At 38.9% G+C, this 22730-nt stretch overlaps 1 protein-coding gene across 4 annotated transcripts in view; it reads right to left on the bottom strand.

Moving 5' to 3' along the window:
* The window catches only part of MAP2K5 (mitogen-activated protein kinase kinase 5), a 236612-nt gene that overhangs the window by 80211 nt on the left and 133671 nt on the right, over window positions 1–22730 (bottom strand). For all 4 annotated transcript variants that reach the window (XM_081048101.1, XM_081048100.1, XM_081048102.1 and 1 more), the window contains one exon: window positions 16273–16344. In XM_081048101.1, coding sequence (XP_080904227.1) covers window positions 16273–16344 — 72 coding nt within the window. The remainder of the gene's footprint in view (window positions 1–16272; window positions 16345–22730) is intronic.

Genomic DNA, 22730 nt, shown 5'->3' with positions numbered 1-22730 from the left:
ATAGCTAGGCCCTAAAATCCTTTTATCAACTTCAATTAGGAGAAAGTGAAAAAGGAAAAGCGCTCTTACCAGATACAGCTGCATGAAGAACAAGTACTTCATGAGGCTGCCAGAAGTCAAAAACACGGAACCCTCACAGGGAGAGGGAGTACATATGTTATGAGTGAACTTTTCAGAGACAGGCGAACTGGGGGCCATTCTGTCTTTTACCCCTACTGGTCTATTAATCTACTTGCATTTCCCCAGTTTTTATTGTCAAGGTATTATAAATTAGGAAACTTACAAAAGAGAGTATGTAATCTTCTCTGAAATGGCCTGCAGATATGTCACTGTACTAAATGTGTTTCAGATTTAATGAAGCTTTAATGTCCTTTTTAATTTTGCCTGTTTCTGTATCACCAGGGGTCGGGCAAGGCAATCAGCACTCAAGAGGGTGGTTTGGTTTAAAACTAGGAAAAAACTCATTTACTTATGAGTTGCACTGTATTTTCTTAATTAAATTTACTGAGTAAAATGGTTTAAGTTCAGCCAACCAATGACCTCTGTATGTAGATTTAGATTTATAAATAGGTTAACAGTTAGAGGAAAAAAAAAAGAATCACAACAAAGCAAACAGATTAGGGCTAAGCCAATAGAAATCTTTGCTCTCTTTATCATCTTTACAAAAGACGCATTTAAATATAGGCAGCTTAAGTCCAGTTTAAAAAAAAAAAGTATATTGAAAAATGTGGACTCACATAAGTGCCAACAATTTATCAAACGACTCTTACATCCTTTTTATTCCCAGGAGGGCACTGGCTCAGTTGTAAAAGATTTGAAAAAGCTTTATTTTTTTGAGGGTGGTGGCGGTGGAGGTAGAGCTGCGGGAGGAACAGGATTCTATTTAATGTTTACAAAGTACGTTTTAAATGGTCGGATGTATCTAAATGAACATATCTGAAATTTTTATACATAAAAACATCATTTATATACAAAGCAGCTCAAATTGTTATTACTAAATGCATAAAAAGAGTCAAAATATCAACTTTTTGTTTTTTTTCCGTGGATTTCTGACACATTTTGAAAAAAAACAAAAACTTGAAATCACTTGACTCAGCAAAAGAGTTAATTCCAAATACTTAAGATTCCGCAAACTGCCAAATAGTCTGTTCGTTGTGAGAGATTTACCATGTAAAAGGCAGCAAAAGAATGCTCTGAAAACATTTATCAGTTGGGAAGACATTTAAATATCAGGAAACCACTAACATTCCACTGTAAAACTAGGACTGTTCCTTATGTCATCTTCCTGACCTGTGATTTGTCCAGTGAAATACTCTTGAGTTAGTAGTATTTGAATGTTAGATTTTTTAATTTAAATAACAAGTGCATTTGTGTGTGGGTGTGATCATAACATTTGCCAAAAACATAACAACTGCATGATAGACGTCTTTGTATATTAACAAGAAGTTAGGATAGAGGTATTTACTTACAAAGCAAAAAAGTGGCTTCTGCTGGTAATAAAAATAATCATCACCATGAAGTCATAAATCACAAAGAGAAAACATATATTGTAGCCAGAAAGTAAATGCAGGAGACAAACTCAGGATATGTTGTTGGTGATCAAGTCTCCCACTTAGAATATCAACAATGTGGGAGTAGTTATAAATATAGTTATACTGGAGAGCACTGGATTTTAATTCTTAATTTATGTATATTGTATGTTTCTCGGCATAACTACAAATCGAAAATAAGCATTTTCAATATAGGCAGTGATCTAGCTGAAGGAGGACTTTACAGTCTGAAGTGTTCTAAAATTTGTTAATTACCTTGTGTACATTTTACACAATTAAATTTCCATCTAAGGATTTTGCATTTAGATTATGCACTACAGTTAAACCTTCATTTTTCCAGAAAAGCAGCAGCCACTTTGGAGCATTCAGACACAGGGAAACTTTAAAAAATCAGACTTAACTACTGGATTACATAAAATTCCCGAGGTGAGATTTCATCCCAAGACCAATTTACACAGTCCTAGAGAGAGAGTTTAAATCATCTGAAACTGCTGGTGAAGAAGGACCATAATAAATATTAAATACCTCAAAATCTACCCTAAGATTTTACTTTTCTTCCCATGTGTCAATTTCACTGTCCTCTTACTGAATGGTTTAAAAACAATCCAAAGGATATAACAGCAATTCACCAGTGTTAAAGTGCTTTGGAGGTTAAACTGACAACAAAGAACACAGAAACAAAAAGCGACGTGAAGTAAGGTTTCAATTAAATGTGGAGGATTTAGTAATGCAGGACCAAAAAAAAAAAGTTACAAATTAATTTAATCTTCTGCCTATAGTTTGCAGCTGCACTCCAAAGTGTCTAGGGCTTAAGAACAAAGCCTTGGAAGGCCTCGGAGTGAGGAGAGCTTCAATTTTTAATGTATAACGCCATTAGCTGATAACTTGTGGAATCTGCAACCCCTGCGGAGGGGCATAAGTGCGAGTAACAGAGACTGATGAAGTGACATATTTGTTCATGTCTAAAACTATGAGGAAGAGGGTTATTACTAACACCATCAGGCCCAACAGAAATATGCCCTAATAACCTTTGGGACCCTCTACGTTATCAGTTCTCACTATATCAAATATATTAAAGTCAAAACCTAATTCACTTTAATTAAAGACAATTAGTTTGCTTTACTATTATTGTTTTAACTTGTATAATAATATGTTGCAAATTAAAGATGGGATAATAAATATAACGAAAGCATGAAACCGTGTATATCTTTTCACCCATGCTTGGTGAAATGAGCTTATCACTTGGTTTCTATGTTAGGAAATTCAAGGACACCATCATTAAAAGTGGTGTAGAAGAAACAATTCACTCTAAAAAGAATACAGTCAAACCATGTATATCCTTTCCTTACTCAAGTTATACTTCTTTTCACATAATACTTTCCTATAAACTCTCAGGATTTCTTTAACACAAACAGAATTATGGCCCAATGGAGCACCAGAAGCTTAATTAATTTGCCCAAGGTCATGCTGTAGGATGATGGCAAAGCTTGTAAAATTACTAGGAACTCTGGGCTCTACAGATGTTTTGGCAGTGGCAAAGGACCCCAACCTGCAAAGGCCCCAGAGACATCCGGTGCAGTGGGTGAACCCTGGCAAATAACTCATCGTGTCTATGCAAAAAGCACCCAGTGCTCCTAAGAGCTCACAAATAACGTTTTCTTTGTGCAGAAAGAGCCTAGATGTGAGGTTCCCATCAGGACTGCTGCTTAGCATGTGCTAGTATTTAAAAAAGAAGTACTCATCCTCACCAGAATCCACTGATAGAAAATTTATTTTAACTTAAGGAGCCTACACACAGTAGCACAGTGAAATAAATCAAGCAATTCTTCATCATTCAGAAGGTCCTACCTATTATCCCACAGATTACTACTAATAATAATGGAGGAAAGACAGCATTACAAACAAATGTTCCTAATAGTGTTTTGTTTTGTTTTTTAAATTAGAAATGGGCTCATTACAGTGGACACTTAAATGGGGAGAGGGCAACAGTAATTCACAAGTACAATATCCTAACGCTGTTCCTTTAATTGCTTTATTTGTTTCACTGTTAAAAATGATTGCTCGCTGTAGCCTAACCACGGATGCTGAAAAGCATGATACATTGAGGTCTCAACCTGGGCAAACTGTACCTAAACTTACACTTTATTGCAGCTTAGTTCACAATCTTCACGTAATATAGGGTTATATCCCAGTGCAGCAGGAGGATAAATCATCCTGGAATATTACTCCGGCAAAGTTTAGCTCTGACTGGAGCATATGTGCTTTCGAGCCACTGAAGCAAAGGCCCATAAAATACACTAATTACTGGAAGTTATGGTCACTGAGTGATTGATAGTGCTCTGCAAGGCAACTTCCTCATTTTCAGCTCTTCTGATGGGGCTCATCGCCACACAGCAATTATTAATTCATGACCCACCCCTCAGGCACTGGTACCTTTACTTCTAATTCTCCTGCTACCAAACTACTGCTGCAGCTGGACACTGTCTTTCTTTATTCTGATGGCTGGGTAAGGATGATAAAAAGTAGATTTCATGCTAAATGCTATTGTTTGAATCTTTAAACGTTGCTTGGTCTCTCTCACCCTGCTGTCCCCAAACACATAGTTCTCCTTCCTCTCCCATAATGTTATTTCACTCGCATCATTTTTCCCCCTTAAAAAGGAGTGTGTATGTGTATGCATATATGTCTATGTATGTATATGGGTGTTTGTGTGTGTGTGTGTGTGTATCAATCTATCTACATTAGACCAAAAACTCTGACTGAGTAATTTTTTGATTGAATACCGTGGTTTAAATGTGAAAAATAATTTCAACTAGGCCATAGTAAACATGAGGCAGCTAACTGGGCTTTTAAAAAAAGGGAAAAAACACACCCTTCATTTAAAGAGACCCACTTTGTCAAAAGCTTTGAAAACACTCTAATAATTCCACGTTGGTTTCCATTAGTAGCTCTAACTCAGAGCAATGCTAATCAAAATATCTGCGTATATACCTAAATGTCTAAAAGTCACTTAAAAACAACTGCAAAGGTCTCTTTTTGATGATGTTCTGGGTGCACTGAGAAGAAACTCAGTGAGAGACTGAATTAAAATGAGGCAAAGTTCAGTCATGATAGGCAGAAGCAAACATTCTACTTTTCTAACAGAACAATGAATGTTCTTCAAGTTTCTGTACAACTCACTCAACATGTAATACCAACGTTAGTTTTCCTATCTGGAATCTGAGATGGTGTAACAGGTGAACAGATGGAACTGCAAGCTACCTATCCTTTCAGGACTTGGTTCACATTCTCCTTGCTCTTCTGTTGGGAGTTAGTCCCCAAAGACAATTTGGAGAACAATCCATACAACTCCCTGTCTAATTCCATTCACTGGGCAGTGAGTCACATCCTATGCCTGATGACATTTCCTAGCGTTCTACGTCTTCTTCCTGTGTCTCTCATGCCAGGTAAAGTATAACCTGTTGAAGGGCAAACTCGAAGTCATGAACTTTATATATTCTCCATGACACCAGCAATAATACTCTGCAGTAGGCTGATACTCAGCAGTCGTTGATTATGATAACCCCCGGAAGGTGACGTCTCCTGGAACCTGGACAACCTGCTGGGGCACGATTTAGTTGTTTCTATGCTACAATCCTTCAGTGAACACAGTATACAGACTCTTTAGTATCAGGGGCTGATAGTCTTAACTGGCAAGACCCTCTCAGACAGCACTGCTTAGAATAATCACTTTCACATATTTAAGCATTATGATTAATTTAGGTGGCTTATTTCTTATTAAACACTAAAGGGTTGTAAGAAGAGAAAAGATTAGAGTTAAATGTCCCCAAATCTATCTCATGTGCTTAATAACCACAGTAAGAATTAAAAAATGACACCCTTTCAATATGTGTAATGCTGACCTATATCATCTGACAGTAGGTGGCTTTAATCATAACAGTCCCAAGAGACCTAGCTTGAGGTGGGGGTGGCAGTGAAGGATGTCTCCATTTCTAAACTGCTCCTGGAGTCATGCAGCTGTGGGTACTTGAGAATATATCACTGCTACGGTATAGTCTATTGAGCTCAACCTAGGTTACACTTCTATTTCTAGACATTGCAAAGTCACGGGAGTATAATCAGGTAACATTCTCATACTTCTGGTCTCTCTATGGTGGTGGCGGTGGTGGTGGTGGAGAGGGGGGGACAGGGAGAGAGAGAGACACATGCATTGATCTCAGCTCTCCCTCTCATCTGCCCAGTCCTATGCACTTCCATTGCACATTTATTTACCTTTCTCCCTACTAGTCAAGGAGTTCCTCTGAGGGCAAAGTTTGTATCCTTTCTGACAACACAGGGTAGCACTACATGTTTACTGATTAGGCGGATCCTCACCTACCCACTTCCTATTATAGCAGAAGTATTGAGGATTAGGATAATTTTTATGTTTCTTTTAAAAAAATAAAATAGGCCTTAGTCTCTGAAAAACAACAGCCAATTGCACATTTCAAAATATGGTAAAACTGAACCAGCTATAGGGATAGTGTAGGCAGTAACCCTGTGAAAAGCAGTCTTGATTGATGACCAGGATCATGATAAACCAGTCTTTTTCTTTCTCTGACTTCCTGCCCATTTACATTTATCATTTATCTCTTCTTTTTTCAAACTACTTGAGCTCCTCCTTTTCTGTAGCATAATGGAAGAAGCAGACTTTAATCCAGAGTCAGGATACATGACCAGCTACTGGCTGGTCTAGTAACTTAGACTTTCCTGGAAAATTCTTTTAATTTCTCTGGATCTCAGTGTTCTTATTTGCAAAATGGGAACATTGATGCTTATAGGATGGAATAGTCTTGGATGCCTTAAATGACTGATTTTACAGTGATTTCCAATCAGAGAAGCTTAAATAAGATAATGAATATCAAAAGGCTTTAAGTGTTACCTACACATAAAGTGTCATGTTGTCACCCTTCTTGTTAGAATGACAATGAGCAAGACGCCAACAGCTAGGAATAACAGGAAAGAGCACGAGACTTCATGTCAGAAACCCCAGGTTCCGGCTCTTCCGCAGTACTAGCCGTGTGCTGTAAGGGGCCACATACCTTCCCTTCTCTGGACTCAGCTTCCTCACTCCTAAGAGGAGAAGTCTAATTTAAATAAAAGTTCTAAAGTCTCTGTTCTAGCGAGAAAACATTCTAGTCTCTAAATACATGGTAAGTTCTGTGAAAGAATTCTCTAAGTAAATGGTATACAAATATTAAAGGTGTTATTATCCAGTTTAGGACCAAAGTATGTAATATGGTCTATAAGATCGTTGAGAGGATTTTTAAAGCCAATACCAACTCACTGGATTTGAGTATTGACAGAATTCTAGGAGCAGTGGCTTTTACCACTGGATATCTCAAAGGTTGCAGCAGTTTCCCCCCAAATTATCACACTCAAAGAACTTTAGGGTTGGCAGATGTCACTAGCAAACTGCCCCATCCGACTCAGAAGTAACTTCACACCACTTGGTTACCTGATGATATAATGCTGTTTGTTTATCTAACAAGTTACTATTGTCAAGCACCTTTCTTTAAAATGTAGGCTCCACGAAAGAAGGGATTTTGTCAGATTCATTCTCCAAGTGACTGGCAATGTCCCCAAGTATCTAGCACATAACAGGCACTCAACAAAAATTTCCCGAGTGACTAATGGATACATGAATACATCTTGTGTAATCTTATACCTGTCTCTTCTACAAAGCATTTTTTTCCTTAAAAACGAAACAAAACAAAACAAAACACCCTGAGATAAGTGGTGATTCAGTTACTGCTTAAATGCCCCAGAGAATGGGGCACTTTTATCTCTAAAGGCAATGATTCCACTGTTGAGGAGGAAGGGTGTAGGGATCCATCCACTAGAAAATTCTTCTTTATACTGAATAGGAAACCATGGGATTTTTTGTTTCTTGTTTTTGTTATCTTCACAAAGTTCAGCCTGCCAATTATAAAGCAGCAGCTTGCCTCTTCTCTGCTGACAATCCTTCAAACATCTGAATATGGGTTGTCAAATGCTTGCTTTGTCTTCTCTTTATTTCTATATTTTTCATATCAAGGCTTTGTTGATTTAATGTTTTTAAAAAGTCCAAATCGTGTGGGTCTGTGTGTATACACAACTCAGACATGTGCTGTGGGACAAACTTTAAAAACCAGTCTGAAATCCATCAAAATAATAAAATGCTTAGCTGGGACTGCTAGCACCTGTTCCATCTTGTTTTGTTAATCTCATGGTTGTTCACAAAGCTCTGAGCACAAAGCAAGCTCCACAATGCCACATTCAGTGGGAAACTCTTCACTTTGTCTGCCAGTTTCACATTCACTACGATCACTGACAACCTTGGAAAATGCACATTTAGGCATGGTAATCTGAGACAGCTGGATCCCTTCACAAACCTTGCAAAGGGCTGAACTAGTCAATCCATCATATGCCAAAGGTCACTTTAATAGCTCCTTGGTGCAGTAAGTTACAAAAAATTTTAGACAGACAGACACACACACACACACACACACACACACACACACAATCACAACGGAAAAGATCAAGTTAGAATTATAGAAAGGGGAGTCAGAGCACAGAAATGAGTGACAGAAACTTATACGCTCTTTCCCTCAACATTCAATGAAGGGAAGGAGGCCCATGGACAGGACTCTAGAATCACACTCCTGCCTACTTTCCTATACAAACTTCCACAGAAATTTCCTTGGTGTTTGGACCCTTTCAGCTTTGATCCTTTTGTCTTCTGATGGTTTTCAGCAGAAACTTCTGATCAAAGTTTCACTAGATGGAGCAGCAGACTAGACATAGTATAAGATTCAACTTCCACTCCTGTTCTTGACAATAATTATAAAAAGAGGAGCAACTATCAGTATTTAAGTGGATCACACCAAATGCCAAGTTTTTATGGTCTAGAGATGCTGACAGCAGCTGTTCATGGAGCGTCTAGAGCCATCCGTCACCTCTTAGCCCGTGTTCATAATCACCAAGGCCTAGAAAGGCAAACAAAGCCGCAGCTGCAGACCACTAGACAGCTGTGTCCGCGTGTGTGTGAAGAGAGGGGGAATGGGTTCTTCTCTATATTTAGAGGCAGAAACCAAGTCTAGATAATGCTCCATAATTCTTGTCACCTGGTAAACACCCAATATATAGATGAGGATGTTACTTCAAAGAGAAGCTTACTTCTCAAAGTAACCTTATGGGGTTGTTAATGTTAAATTAAGTTTATAAAAGAGCCGAGAATATTAAAAGTGTCCGTTTTAAAAAATATATGTGCTTACTATTGTAGTTTATCATTTGCCTCCCTCATTACATGGTAGGTTCAGCAAGAAAAGGGAACATGCATATTTTATTTACCAGTATATTCCCAACACTTAAAAGCGTTTGGTACATAACAGGTGCTCAATAAATATCTGAGAAATGAATGAATTCCAATGTTATCTTCACTTTACAGGTAAGAAACTGACAGTGGGAGTGGCACAATGACTTGGCCAAGATCACACTGATTATAAGTGGTGGTGCCAATAGACTGGCTTAATCTCAAGTCTGAGCATTTTAACAGTTGAAGAATTAGGATGACAGCCCTTGAATCTGGAAAACATCATAGAAAGATTTACATACTCTTCATCCAACTTCTCCAGAGCTTCTGTTGAGGGTACTGGGCTGGGTGATTCATGCACTTTCTTATTACTTTTATTTTTATTTCACATCGCTTTATGGGTTTGCTTGTAAATGTGAAAGATCACACTTCATTTTCTTGGTATCTAATGACTCTTATCTGGCATCTATCAAACAATACATGTAAAGGCAAAACAAAAAATGAGATGTGTTCAGAGCTTTTAACATTTCCATAAGACAAGGTAGTCGCGTCCAACTATTTATACTTTTTATGCTAAATTTTCCGTCAGAAAAATTCTATTATAGATATCTACAGAAAATCAAAAAACTTACTACACCCTCCCCCCAAAACCCCAAAACACCTCACTTTCTCTGGGCCAAAGCATTGATAAGAGATCATTTAAAAGTTAGGTTTTGTTTTTTGTTTTTGCTGTAGGAATACTAAGAGGAGGGCAATCTCAAACAACATTTCTCTCACATTATAAAATTAAAATAAAAACATTTTCTTTGGTGATTTTTCTCCCCTTTGTTTTCTTTGTTCGTTCTTCCTGAAACTTGTTTTTCATATGTTAGGATTCCTCACGTGGGTCCCTAATTTTCATTTCTCTATCTGTTGTTGAGCTCTCAAGATTCCTTTGTTACAGCAACCTGTTCTTGTTTCCTGGATATAGTATTTTCTCTTACCTCTCTGAGAATACTACAGTAATTCATTTGAATTTGTCTCCCTAAGGCCCTCCAAGTGATGTGTTGTTGTTTTTTTAGGTCTCTGTCCTCATCTTAAAGGCCTTCCTCAAATAACTTGCTAAGAGTAAGACACTATGTAAAAATCAAACTGGAAACATTGCGCTCATTGGTGGAGCCGACAGACTGAGGTAACATGATCTGGCTGGGCTGTCTCCTTTGGGGAACTCCCAATGCTTGGATTTTTAAGATTTCTTGGTCAGATTTCCCTAGATCAAGTCTTTCCCAACCTCCCTCTTGCCTGAAAAGTAATGTTGGCTGCCAGTGTCCTAGGAAGTGGTGGTAGGAAGGCTGGAAGGGCTCAACAGTTAAAATCTAAACTTTTACTCAATGTGTCTGTACTCAGTAATGGGAGGCAGTCTTGTTCAGTGCCAGGCATCACTTATTTTATTCTCTCCAAAATAACCCTCTCCCCAGTCTTGCGTTAGGGTTGGGGGGAGGCAACTGTCTGCCATGCTGAATTAGGGAAAATCTGTGGGTCAAAAAGCTTAACTGCTTTTCAAACAGTCTTTAAAACAGTTCTCTTCTCTTTGGTCCTTCCTTCCTGGGTCCAGATATCTGGTACCATCAATGCCTTAGGGTTCTGGGTGTTCTATAATAAATCGGGGTGTTTCTTATTTTCTTTACTGCTGGCTTAGGATTTTAGCATTCTCAGCTCTAAGTTGTTTACTATAGTCCAACTGATTTCCCACATCCAAAATCTGGCTGCTCTTGTCTCCTTTCCCTTTTGCTTTGTCTTTATGATATTATGCCTTAAAAAAAATCCCTTTATGGTTATTTTTTAGTGGAGTTTGAGGCGAGAGTGGAAGCTAAAGCATGGATTCCATGCTTTCACCAAATTACTAGGCTTTTTGAACCAAATGTAAACATTTCAAAAGGTAGTACCTTTTAAAGAGAAGAGATAAAGTCTTAATTTTCTCATTGTGACCTTTGATCAGAAGCTCTGAGGTAGAGCTTGCATCTAAAGATGAGGAAACAGGCCCAGAGAGATTAAAGGGCTTACCCAATCTACAGTATATACTAGCAGAGGGGACATTTGAATCTAGGTCTGATACTTTGGCAAACAGAAAGCCCTTCTTTACATGCAAAATATTTGTGATCTATTCAGAAAATATTTATGCGCATTATGTTCAAGGCTCCAATCAAACTTTAAACTCTGATCTTTATTTTCAGAAACTGCTTTAAAACCATTACAAAAGTATGAAAAAATGGAGCCAAAAAGATTTCTTGAATACTCACTAGAGCAGCAGAATTGTGCTAGAGAGTACAGGAGATTTTAAGAGAATCAATTTGAATCCTATCATAAGGAACTATGACATAATACAAAGTGGAAAACCCACATGCCACAACTAAGATGCAGATGAAGGTCAGAGGAAGACATTACTTTCCAGTTGGAGAGATCAGAGTCAGAATCATGAAGGAAGGGTGTTTAAATCGTGGGGAGATGAAGAAAAATGATATTCCATGTAGAGTGAAAAGCATAGTATTTATTCCATGAATTAATTTTTAACTGTCATAAAATTTCCTGTCATTAAATTTTAACTTGGTAAAGGTAATTCTAAAACTCAAGAAAAACTCTCTTTGTCAAAACAACAGAACCCATAAAAATCTTCAGAAGATGGTGTTCCTTTGATGACCACGACCGTGTGTGGCTCTCTATGTTCTTCACCTGCCTAGAGACACTTTGCTAAGCCATGGACCTTGCTTTCATCATTTAACACATTATTCAAACCACTTCAATAAAACAGTGATCATGCTGAAGAGGGGTCTCAGAGGACTAGATGACACTCCAATTAACCAAGCACATCGAGCCAGATTGGTCTACGCCTTAGACTCAAGAGACTGGCAGAGAGAGGAGGCAAACAAAGGCAGAAAAAGCAAGGACCCAAGTGAAAAGAGCAAAATGCACGTGCGAAAGATGCCGCTTTCAGTCTGACTCCTGCAGAAAAGCCTGTCAGAAGATTGTTCACCAGTAACCTTATTAAGGTTTATAATAACCTACCAGATAGAATCACAAACCAGAACATAAACTTACGGAGCATACTCAGTGAGCATAAGAACAATGGGGACTGGCCAGGTGCCTTTTTAAATGTATATGCATCATAGGGGTACCATAAATGCAAGGCTAGAGGAGGAGTATGTTGATTTACTTTTTGACCCAAGAAGGGCCAACTAAAACGGAGCTTTTGCAAACATGACTATTTACCTCCCACCTACAGATTTATGTTGTGACTCAAATGACACAAAAATATAAATGGAGTAACTAATTAGGGAAAAACAACAGTGGGACTCTCTCCTGAAGTCATTATGTGGGAGAAAAGATAAACACTGAGTTGCCTGTGAAACTAAGAAAGTGTGCCCTAAAATGTTTTACGTACTCACCTTTAAGGATTAAATAAAATCATCAAATTTGGTAAAACAAAGCCCTTCCTGCTGTGTTTCCCCGAAATAAGACTGCGTCTTATATTAAGTTTTGTTCCAAAAGATGCGTTAGGGCTTATGTTCAGGGGACGTCATCCTGAAAAATCATGCTAGGCTTCTTTTCCGGTTAGGTCTTATTTTCGGGGAAACACGGTATGTACCAAACTCATATTCATTTTGAAGATTAGCTCTGAAGTCTCTTGAATAGCCACCTATTTGAATAGGGTGAATAGGCCAGTTAACTGAATCATTGTGAGCTTTCTAGAAGAGTCAAACAAATATTCTGGGGGCAGGATTAATTCTCCCGGTTTATCCTAGTTCAGGAGTTTTGTACCCTTGTTAGTGGGTCTTGCTTCTTTTTTCTTTGCTTCATCCTCTTTTTTCTTTTTTTTTTTGCATTTCTGTCATGAAGTTTTCCATTAATTCCTGTCATTAAGTTTTAAGGAAGAAGTGCAATTCCACATGAGTCTTTCCCCATTACAAAGTGAGCCTGCCTACACAAACCCCACAATGGCAATGACCTTTATTTCATTCCATAACTAATCCACACAAGGAGAACTACAACACATTTAAAGATCTCAGTTGAAAAGCATAAACAAAAAAAAACCAGAAAGGGGCCAATTCTTCCCATCTAGTAAAACTACCATGTTCTAATCAAGCTGAATAATCTCATTTTTTCCATCCTCAAGGGTAATTTCCATCTTTACATTACTTCTGCTGACTCCAAATATTACATATAGCTGACAAGATACTGGAAGAGACCCCACTTTATCCCACAAAAAGAGGGATGCTGAACCGAGGAGATGGGGGCAGTTCTGTCCCCAGATAAAGGATAGTCTGATATTAAAGATTCTTTGCTCAAGGCACAAATATACCTGTCTGTGACTTCTAAATGGCACATTTTCAGTGGCACGTAGCATCATCTTTTATGAAAGCATGTGGCAAGAGGCCTTGTTATGACTCCCCATGGGGATACTGACAGCACATTAACAAGGGAAGGGGCAAGTATGAAGCAGGCGAGCAGGGGTGACCTCATCGTTACTTTAGGAGTGTAAAACAATGAAGGCAACCTTCTGATTCCTGCGTCACCAAACCTCAGAGATGGATCAAATTTATGGAGTTTTGGCCAGGGTCTTAGATGGAGGTAGAAAACTCTAGTTCCCATTTTGTCTGTAATTGATTCTCATATAATTTCAGAAATTCCTTTGCTCAGTTTCCTATATTTTTATCCCATTTGTTTTTTTTAACCCTTAGAGCCCCAGGGGAATAAATTGATTGACTCAAAACACTTGGAGGAAGGTATCCACACAAATAGGTGGAGTAATGGCCTCGCTGAGACCTTACATATTTTGATAAGGGATCTCTCTGAAGGGTTTACAGAGATCTCCCTTAGCGTGCTGAGGGATGGGCAGGGGCTCCTCAGTCTTTTCCTTCTTTCTCACGGTGGCAAACTCCCTTCAAGACCAACATAACTCAACTGTCAACTCCTCTGAGGATGGCCCCATCCACCCACCCTCTGTGACGCAGTCCTTTCTACACATTTTACTGAAGACTTTGTCATTCTGTTTCAGGCCTTAGGTGCCTGTCTTTTGTATGAGAGGCTGGCTTTTGTCAGCTTTGTACAACCCACTCTGCAAGGCCTAGCACATGACCAGTGCTAAAATAATAACTGTTGAATGAATGGAAGTTTTGACTCTTCAGAGTGCAGACCTAGGAAGGGAATCTTGTTTTTGAAAGTGAGGATAAACAGAAGAGAAGCAATTCTTAGAAGATGTTGACTATGTTTCAGAACATAATCTGTTACTCAGAAAATGCTATTGAAATTCACATTTCTGTCTATCTATACTGATTTTAAACAGTACTTATCACATGTGCTTCAAGTGTATTATGGCAAAAACAAAGAATCTTTGCCTTCAAGTGCTTCTTTGGACTAACTCCCCCAACTTTCAGGCCATCTTCTCATCACCTTTGCCGCTAAAAGAACCTTGGAGTTGTCTTACTGTTGAATGGCTCACAATTTCTCCTCTATGGACTCAAAACCTCCTACTGCCCTTCCCTATCACATATTTTTTGTCACCTTGGACCCCAGATGAATTTGGTATAAAACAAAGGACTTTATCACCACCCGACAAGTTACATATTTAGTTATCCTGTCTTTCTCCTCAACCCCCATTCCTCACCAAATGCAACTCCATGAGAGTCAAGATGGGGTTATCTTTTCACTCCCTGACCCTCACTGTCTATCCTTACAGGCATAGTGGGATGTCAATACATGAATGAGAAAATAAATGTGGGAGGAAGCATGGTGAATATTCATACACGCTCTAAATCTTAAATCTCTTAGTTATGCTCTTTCACAGTACTGCTACGCCTCTGCATATTACGCCATGCTAGGGTACACCACCGTCTTAAGTCAAAGAGAAGTGTTAAGAACAGACGGCAGTAGACTGTTTTAGAGTCACTGAATGGTAGCCTGACAAGGGGCGTAGAGATCATTATTTCACAGATGAAGCTGCTGAGGCCAAAGTGAGGCACGGTGGTCACACAGGGCCACCCAGAAAACCAGTAACAAAGCTGGGACGGCCATCGAGGTGTTTCATTCCCAGGCTAGGATTCTTATCTCTACATCATATAAGTTCTCAAATATTCTACAATTGATATGGCCATTTATTAAATACATTCAATGACAAGGATTTAAAACACGCTAAGGGAAATTATATAACAGCAAGGCCTGAGCCCTACAAATCAAAAGCACTAGTTTCCCCTGAAACAGGCGAACTGAACAATCCCTTCAGGATTTTGTTGAGACTCAGTTTTGAGCATCTCTCCACCATTCTGGCAACCTCCCAGCTAATGCACACACAGCGTATTCCCTCTTCGATTCCCTTTTATGAAGAAGCGGAATATGGTTTAACGAATATTGAATACTTTATTTTCGCTTTCTTTCCATAGTATAGGTGAATTGAGTCTGATGATATTTCCTTACAAATTCAACTGCATTCATGCATTACGAAAATCACAGAAAATGTATCTAACCAAAAAAAAAAAAAAGTGATAAAATCGTGATCTTATTTAAGGAGTCCTTTCTACTTTTTGAAAAGTCCTCCTTTATCTGAATCATTGTATGTGAGAAACAATGCTTGAAGCACTGATGGGTATCCAGACTCTGTAATATTGTAATTCACATCGACCCAGATGTCCTCCTAATAGAAATTACATATGTTTCCTTAAAGGTCAAGTGCGACTGTGTAGACCTTAGCGCAGAGTTCTATTGGGGCTACAGGTAGCGCACTAAGATAAAGTCCATTGTAAATATAGCTGTGAAGAGTAAAGACGCTAAAATTGTGTTAAATACATGCCGCTTATCCTCCCCCAGATCACATCACAACCCATCCTCCAACATGTGATATGACTCTATTGGAACAAGGTGGCATTTTTCTTTCTAAACATATAGAACTTATACATCCAAATGAGTAGGGCTGTGCTCTTTAAAGTAATCAGCTTTGGAAGTTATATGCATTCCAACCAGGCTACCATCACACAGAATTTTTCCGAAATCTCTCTTTTAGAACACAGGTTCTCCAGATTTGTGTGTATGAAGATCACCCAGGGAACACAGTAATAATGTGGATTCTTAGAGATATGGACATTAAGTGGTCTTGGATGGAGTCTGGGAACCTGTATTTTTAAGAAGCACTAAAGATTAAGTTTTATACAGGTGATCTGTGAGAAATAGCACTTTAGAATAGTCAGTTCCCAAGCCATGCATGGGTATCAAAATAATGACTTTAGAGTTAAACTCTGTGTACACATACACATAACACACTGCAGGTTTAGCTTAGTTTACCCCCCAAAATCTTCATTCTTCCTGATAGAACATATTACTACAGATATACATAGAAGCATCTATTTACAAAAAACAACATACCTCCATGAAAGAGATTCCTAAGCTCCAGACATCAGAATGAATTCCATACTGCTCCCCTGAAATTCTTTCAGGCTGTAAGGAAACAGAAGGGGTCTTGTGAGCTGATGTAAGCTACTCCAGGAAATACACTAACAGGAGCTCAGCTAAGGCAGGGAGCCAGCAACATTTATGTAGCACATTATGAAGAAGGAAGCAATTTTTTATATTTATGTGTGTGTATTGTATAAACAATAAAAATTATACAGCTAATATATATATGTATATATATATGTATATATATATAATCTCACTGAATGTTCACAAAGTCCCTGTGAGAAAAACTTTATTATCTTTAACGAAGAACAAAAAGACTTAGATTAGTGAAATAATTTAGGCAAAGTCCTGAGACTTGAACCCAGGTCCTATCCTTCGAAATCTAGTGATCTTAGCTGTGGAAGTGATAAATTATACAACATTATGTTACCTATATTTGCATTTTGAGAGATGGGTCTGGATCACTAGGGAGTTTCTCATTTTTGATTCTTTATCTTTGTATTTGGAAATAATTTCAAACTTTAGGAAAGTTGACAGATTCAGACACGTACAAAGAACATCCCTATTTCCTTTGCCCAGATTCACGTACCGTTCAACACGTTATTCCACTTATCAAAGTTTCTGTTTACATGAACCAAGGAACAGTTTGAAAGGTCTGTTTGGGACTGTTGGTTCTCTATGCAAGATGTGCAGCAAATACGTGGTCTGGAAAGCTAGTACGTGCATACTCTCTACTTCAACAGAATGATTTCATACTGAAGTGGGTGCTGCCTGGTCTGTCCCCCCCACGATTTGGCATTCAGTAGGGTACTTCATAGAGGTCTTTTAAATGAACATAGGAACAAATGAGTACGAGGACTCCCAGAGTTGGATGGTTGTTCAATGGTACAGAGCTAGTCAGGTCAGGGGTGGGATCATAACCCAAACCTGTTAGCCCCCAGAACAGCATTATGTTCATTGTACCATCCTGGGAGTCCTGGAAGCCACCGTCTAATCATCTTCCAGGAGCTCCCATGTAAGTCCTTACGAGTAACCAGATGGAGGATGTGAGCATCTACCACCCAGCAGCAGGAGATGCCCCTGTGGACGATGTGGGCCAGATGCTCTCAGGTGAGCTGGCAGTTCTACATTTTGGGGAGCTGGTTAGCAGGGACCCAGAACTCTGTAACCTCCTTCCCACTCCCACCAGGCTACCTTAGTGTCCTTACTGCTTTCTCCCAGGACCACAGTCCATAAAATTACCTAAAGCCCTGCCCTGAGGTAGCAGATTGAACTGTCTTTCTTCCTTTATTTATTTCTTTAATTTGTAAAACCGCTTTCCTACCAAGAATAATTATTCCCAAGGGCCAAGGATCATGTGACCATGTCTCCCAGCTGCTAACAGACATGGTCATTCCAATCCCCTAGTACTTTTATGTTCTAATCCCTCAGCCCATCATTTCTCAAGTTGCTTGTTCTACATGAATGAACCTGTTGTCCAACTCTTCCTAGTTCAATAGGTACTAGGATGTATTCCTGCTGAACTGGCCAGCTGGGTCTGAGAGTAATGCCATCGTCTTCAGCAGTAGCAGCAGCAATAACATCACTGTGTGCATTTACTGAAGAATGTCCATGTGCCAGGCATTGTTTTAAGTGCTTTTCATGCATGTCTTATTTCAGACTCATGAATACCTATATTAGCTGGGTCTTATTATCATCCCCATTTAACAGATAAGAAAAATGAGTCAGAAAGATTTAGTTGGCAGCCATTATAGTATAAGGTCAGAATTAGCTATCATTTAATGACCACCTAGTATGTGACAGACACTGGGCTAGCTACTGTGCATATTCCATCCTTCATAATAATCTTGCAGAGTGAGGTACAGTGCCCTTATTTTACAGATGTGTAAGATTAGGTGACAAGCTAAAGTCTAGAGCTATGGATTTGCATTGCGGGTATTGTTTAGGAACACAGCCAGGACTGAGACCCAGGTATGTCTGATTGCAAAATCAGGGTTCTTTCCAGGATGTCAAATTGCCCCCAGAATGAGGAGTCAGGAGCGCCAAACACTAGTCTGAATCTAGTCAGTATTTCTCAAAATGCAGTCTTCCGACTAGCCATCATGGATCTGCCTGAGATGCGTATTACAAATGAACCTCCTGAGTCCGAATCTCAGTGGGTCTGGAGATCTTCATTTAAAAAACTACTTTCTCTAGGTGATTGTTTGGCACACTCAGCTCCTGTCACTAAACACTGCCATGTTCTCTGCAGAGAATGACCATCTCCCTCTTCTCTGCTTAGTGAACGTTTCTTTTATAGACTTTGTTCAAGGGCCACCTGGTTTTTTCAGTGAAACCTTCCTCTACTCCTCAGGGAAAATGACCAATTCCTGCCTCTGTACTTCATTAAAATGTGCACGGCTTTAACACGAACTTACCACACTATTGTAACCATCCATTTGCTAGTCTGTTTCTCCTAAGAGGCAAAGGGACTGTCTTATTCATCTACACCTCGTACGATGCCTGGACACAGTGTGTGCTGAGTGAAGGCATGTCATACATGCTTACTGCACACTGGTTTCCAGCATGAATTATTGAGTTACCACACACAAAATATTCTGACAGGGCCAACAATAAGATTAAATACGTTCATAACATTTGCCCACTGAACTACCCAAACAAATGCAAACTGTAAGCTGAAAATAAAGCATAGAACAATTAAGTTAAAAAAGAAAAAAATCAAAAAAGTGATAATGGTCACAGGTATCAGGTGGCAAGTAAGAGAACTCCTTAAGGACAAGATTCTGACAACCTCTCACTGGAGAAATTATCTTGCAATAAGCTAACAAAACGAGTGCTTCAGCACGAATGCTCAGGGAAATTGGGCAGCCAGCTCTTCGTGTCTATCCTAAAGAACTGAGACGGTACACAGGGACCCAGCAACGTGCCCAGGCCCCTGAAGCTGACAGAAGCACAAGATAAGCCCCAATACATTTTGGATTTATGGAGCCAGGACTTGATGACTCGTGGCTGGAAAATTCAAAGCTGTTCTCACACTTGAAGCCAAGGTGGCCTGCTCTGTCTTTGCCCCTTTGAAACGAAACAAAACCAACCACCAGGTACCACACTAATGACAGAAGAGCTGCGATTTTGCAGTTCAAAAGCTAAAGCTTGGTTACTTTCTGACATGACAGCTGTCACCGCTGTAGAAAGCTAAATAGGAAAAACAGGACTACCATCTGCACTGCCTTTGTGCTGAAGTTTAAGTGTAACTTAAAAAAATGCTGGGCTGTTCTTAACAATAACAGTAAGGAGTGGTGCTAATATAAAAAGCAGAGTTTAAGAGGATCTTAAAGGGCAATGGCTCCAAGCTGGCACGCATGCTCCATTCCTTCCAGCTACCCTGTGTGACGTGGCATTTACCCATGACCCATGTTTAGTTAACTTATTCCAAAACTGTCTCTATTTACAACACAACACCATAGGGTGTACTTGTCAAAAGCAGGAAGATATCCTTTATCTCTTCTGATACAGGAATGTGTTCCATTAGGCTACTCAAAAAATTAAGAAAGTATGCACAAAAACTTTAGGTTAGTATGTAATAAAAAATATATATATATCACAAATGATGGAGATTTTTTTTTTTTAATTGGCAAGATGCCTATGTGGGTAGCAGGGCTCACTGGTTAAACAAGGGTTCTGGAGTCAGACTGCTCTCACTCAATCTATCTTCCAGTTCACTAATTCTCTCTTTCACTATGTCCAATGTGCTACCAAATAGATTTTTAATTTTAACCTAGCCGTTTTGTTTGGGACTTTCTCAAATCTACTATGTTTTAATTTGTGATCTGACATCTGTGTGCAGCTGTTTCTGATGCCTGCTGTTCCTGCTTCATGTTGCTTTGTTTCCTTGTGCACTTGGTTTTCTTTGACTAATTGCTAGTGTTTGCTGTTGAAAAAAATATTGGAGAGGTTCTGAGGCCTAAGGTGGATGTGCCTACCTTAAACCAAGTTCTCAGCATGAAGTTCCTTTCCCAGCTCAGGTCATGTACACAAATATCCAGGGTACAAATTCGTGCCAGAGCTAGTCTATGGCCACAACTTTCCCCTTTTCTTTTTCTCCTGCTTCTCTACTTAGCTCCAAGAAGCCTTCTGTTCCATTCCCTGGGACTGGGGGAGGAAGGGAAGATTTAGCTCTGGTTTGGTTTTACACTGAGGGTGAGCATTTTAGGTTTCTGGCATGACATGGGAAAGACCTTCTCTGAGGGCCTCTGCCTTAGAGGACCAGCTGTGGAATAGGCAGATGCCCACAGGAATAAGTAACTCGTGCTCCAACATTCTGCTTTCACTTCTGTTTTTCTTTTTTTTCTTTTTTTCTGCTTTCACGTCTGTTGTGGGATTTCATCTGAAAATGGTCCTGGCAGTTTGTCTTTGTAGTTCTTCAGTACATTTGAGATGGTTTTTAAAAAATATTTTAACTAGCATTTTCAGCACAAGAGTTGGTCCAAATAACCTACCTAACTTGCTAATGTCAGAAACTAGAAGCTGGTATCCTAATTAAAACTTGACTCTCACTACTTGCCAACTCTGAGACCCTGGGCTAAAGTTACTTCACTTTAGGTTTCCTCATATATAAAATGAAGGCAGTCACAATGACATGTATATCTCATGGGGTTGTGTGAAAATTAAATGAGCCCATGTGATGTGCTTGACTGAGTACTTGCCACGTGGGAACTGCTCAGGAAATGTTGGGCTCCTTCCCATCATCACCACCCCTATTACCACCACGGCATGAGCATGGCCAATGGAGTTGGATCATGTATAGGTTTTATTTAGGTAAAGATAATTTCCAAGGATAGGAGTAGTTTGGGTATAAAAAAAATGTTGGGGGAAAAAAAGTCATTTAGATTGACTTTCTCATCCCAAGGGACAAGTATTTGGGTAAGATTTTCTTTTTTATTTTCAAAACTTCAGTTATTTATAACAATAATGTTAAACTTTTATAACTGATTTAAAAAATTATAATAAACAAACCACAATAACTGAACAATGGGTTAAAGTTTTAGGGACTTCTAGCTTTAAAATAGAGTAACATTTTTAGTAAGTAGAATTTCTGAGAAATGGTTTAATTTAATATAAGCCCCAAAGCCTTCTGGACCCCTTTTGTAAGGCTTCTGGATGAAATACTTTTGAAATATAATTGAAAATCTTTCTTGCTTTGGATTAAAATGTCTACTGAACACAATTATCTGCCTCTAAAATGTAATGTGTCCTTGAACATGCTACTTCACTCTCCAGGTCTCAGTATCCTCATCAGTCAATGAAGAGGTTGGACCAGATGACTTTCCAAGTCTCCTACATGCTCCACTGCTTATTGCGCCTGAAAGTTACTGTTTTTGTTTTTCTTTAATGGCTTAGGATCTTAGAAGATCCTCCCTGTCTTTTTCCTAACTTATCATTTTCTTATATCTTACACCTCAGGTTATAGAATGAAGAAAGATTATTTGCTGTGTCTGAGTAATTTGGGAGTCTTCTATACCCTACAACAAAAGATACTTAATATGAAAAAAATGCTCTGCTTATAATTAGTGAACAAGTCACATTTGGAATGCAGTTTTTATGAATTCATTAATTTAGCACTGTGTGAGGGCTGGTTAGACAGAATGAGCAGAATAAACCTTGCTCCTGTGAAGTGCCTAACCTAGATTTGGAGAAACACAGAACTAATTTGAATATAGTGAGAGGCACAGCAGTAGAGAGTTTAGTCTCTGCAGGCTGATTACTCGGGTTTGAATCCTGACTCTGGCACTTATTAACTGGATGAATTTGGGTAAGTCACTTAACTTTTCTATCCCTTGGTTTCTTCACCTGTAAAACGAGAACGTTACCTACCTCACAGGACTGTTGTGAGGATTTAAAGAGTTAATATATGTAAGAGTTTATAACAGTAACTGGTACATAGTGCTAATTAAGTGTTAGCTATTATTGTTATTATTGTCACTGTACAGAAGTATATATGAATATAAAGTGAGGGAAATGGATGTAAAATGAGGGCATTACATAAGATGACCTCTAATTATATATTCCCCTCAATTTATTATTTGTCCTCTACGTCACCTCCTCACCCCCATGTTTATCATGTAACTTTCTATTTCTGAGTTGTTGCTCATCTCACTGCCGTTACCTCTCTCTTACAAGTGTCCTTTTCACATACTGCTTGCATCATCAAATTCATACATTGTAAGCCTTCTTCTTTGCTAAATGTTTGTTTGGTACCACATCAGTCTTTATTTTGCCACATCTAATACTGTGGCGATACACAACGCCGTGTTTCCCTTTGTGGATTACAGAGTGGTTCCACTGTACCTGGCTAATGGCACAGAAGGTACTTGGTAAATACTGGTTGATTAATTGAAGGTACTCAGTTTCAGACACGGCTTTCACTG

This window comes from Rhinolophus hipposideros, assembly GCF_964194185.1.
Source record: "Rhinolophus hipposideros genome assembly, chromosome: 5".
NCBI lineage: Eukaryota > Metazoa > Chordata > Mammalia > Chiroptera > Rhinolophidae > Rhinolophus > Rhinolophus hipposideros.
This window is presented reverse-complemented; position numbering and strand designations above follow the sequence as displayed.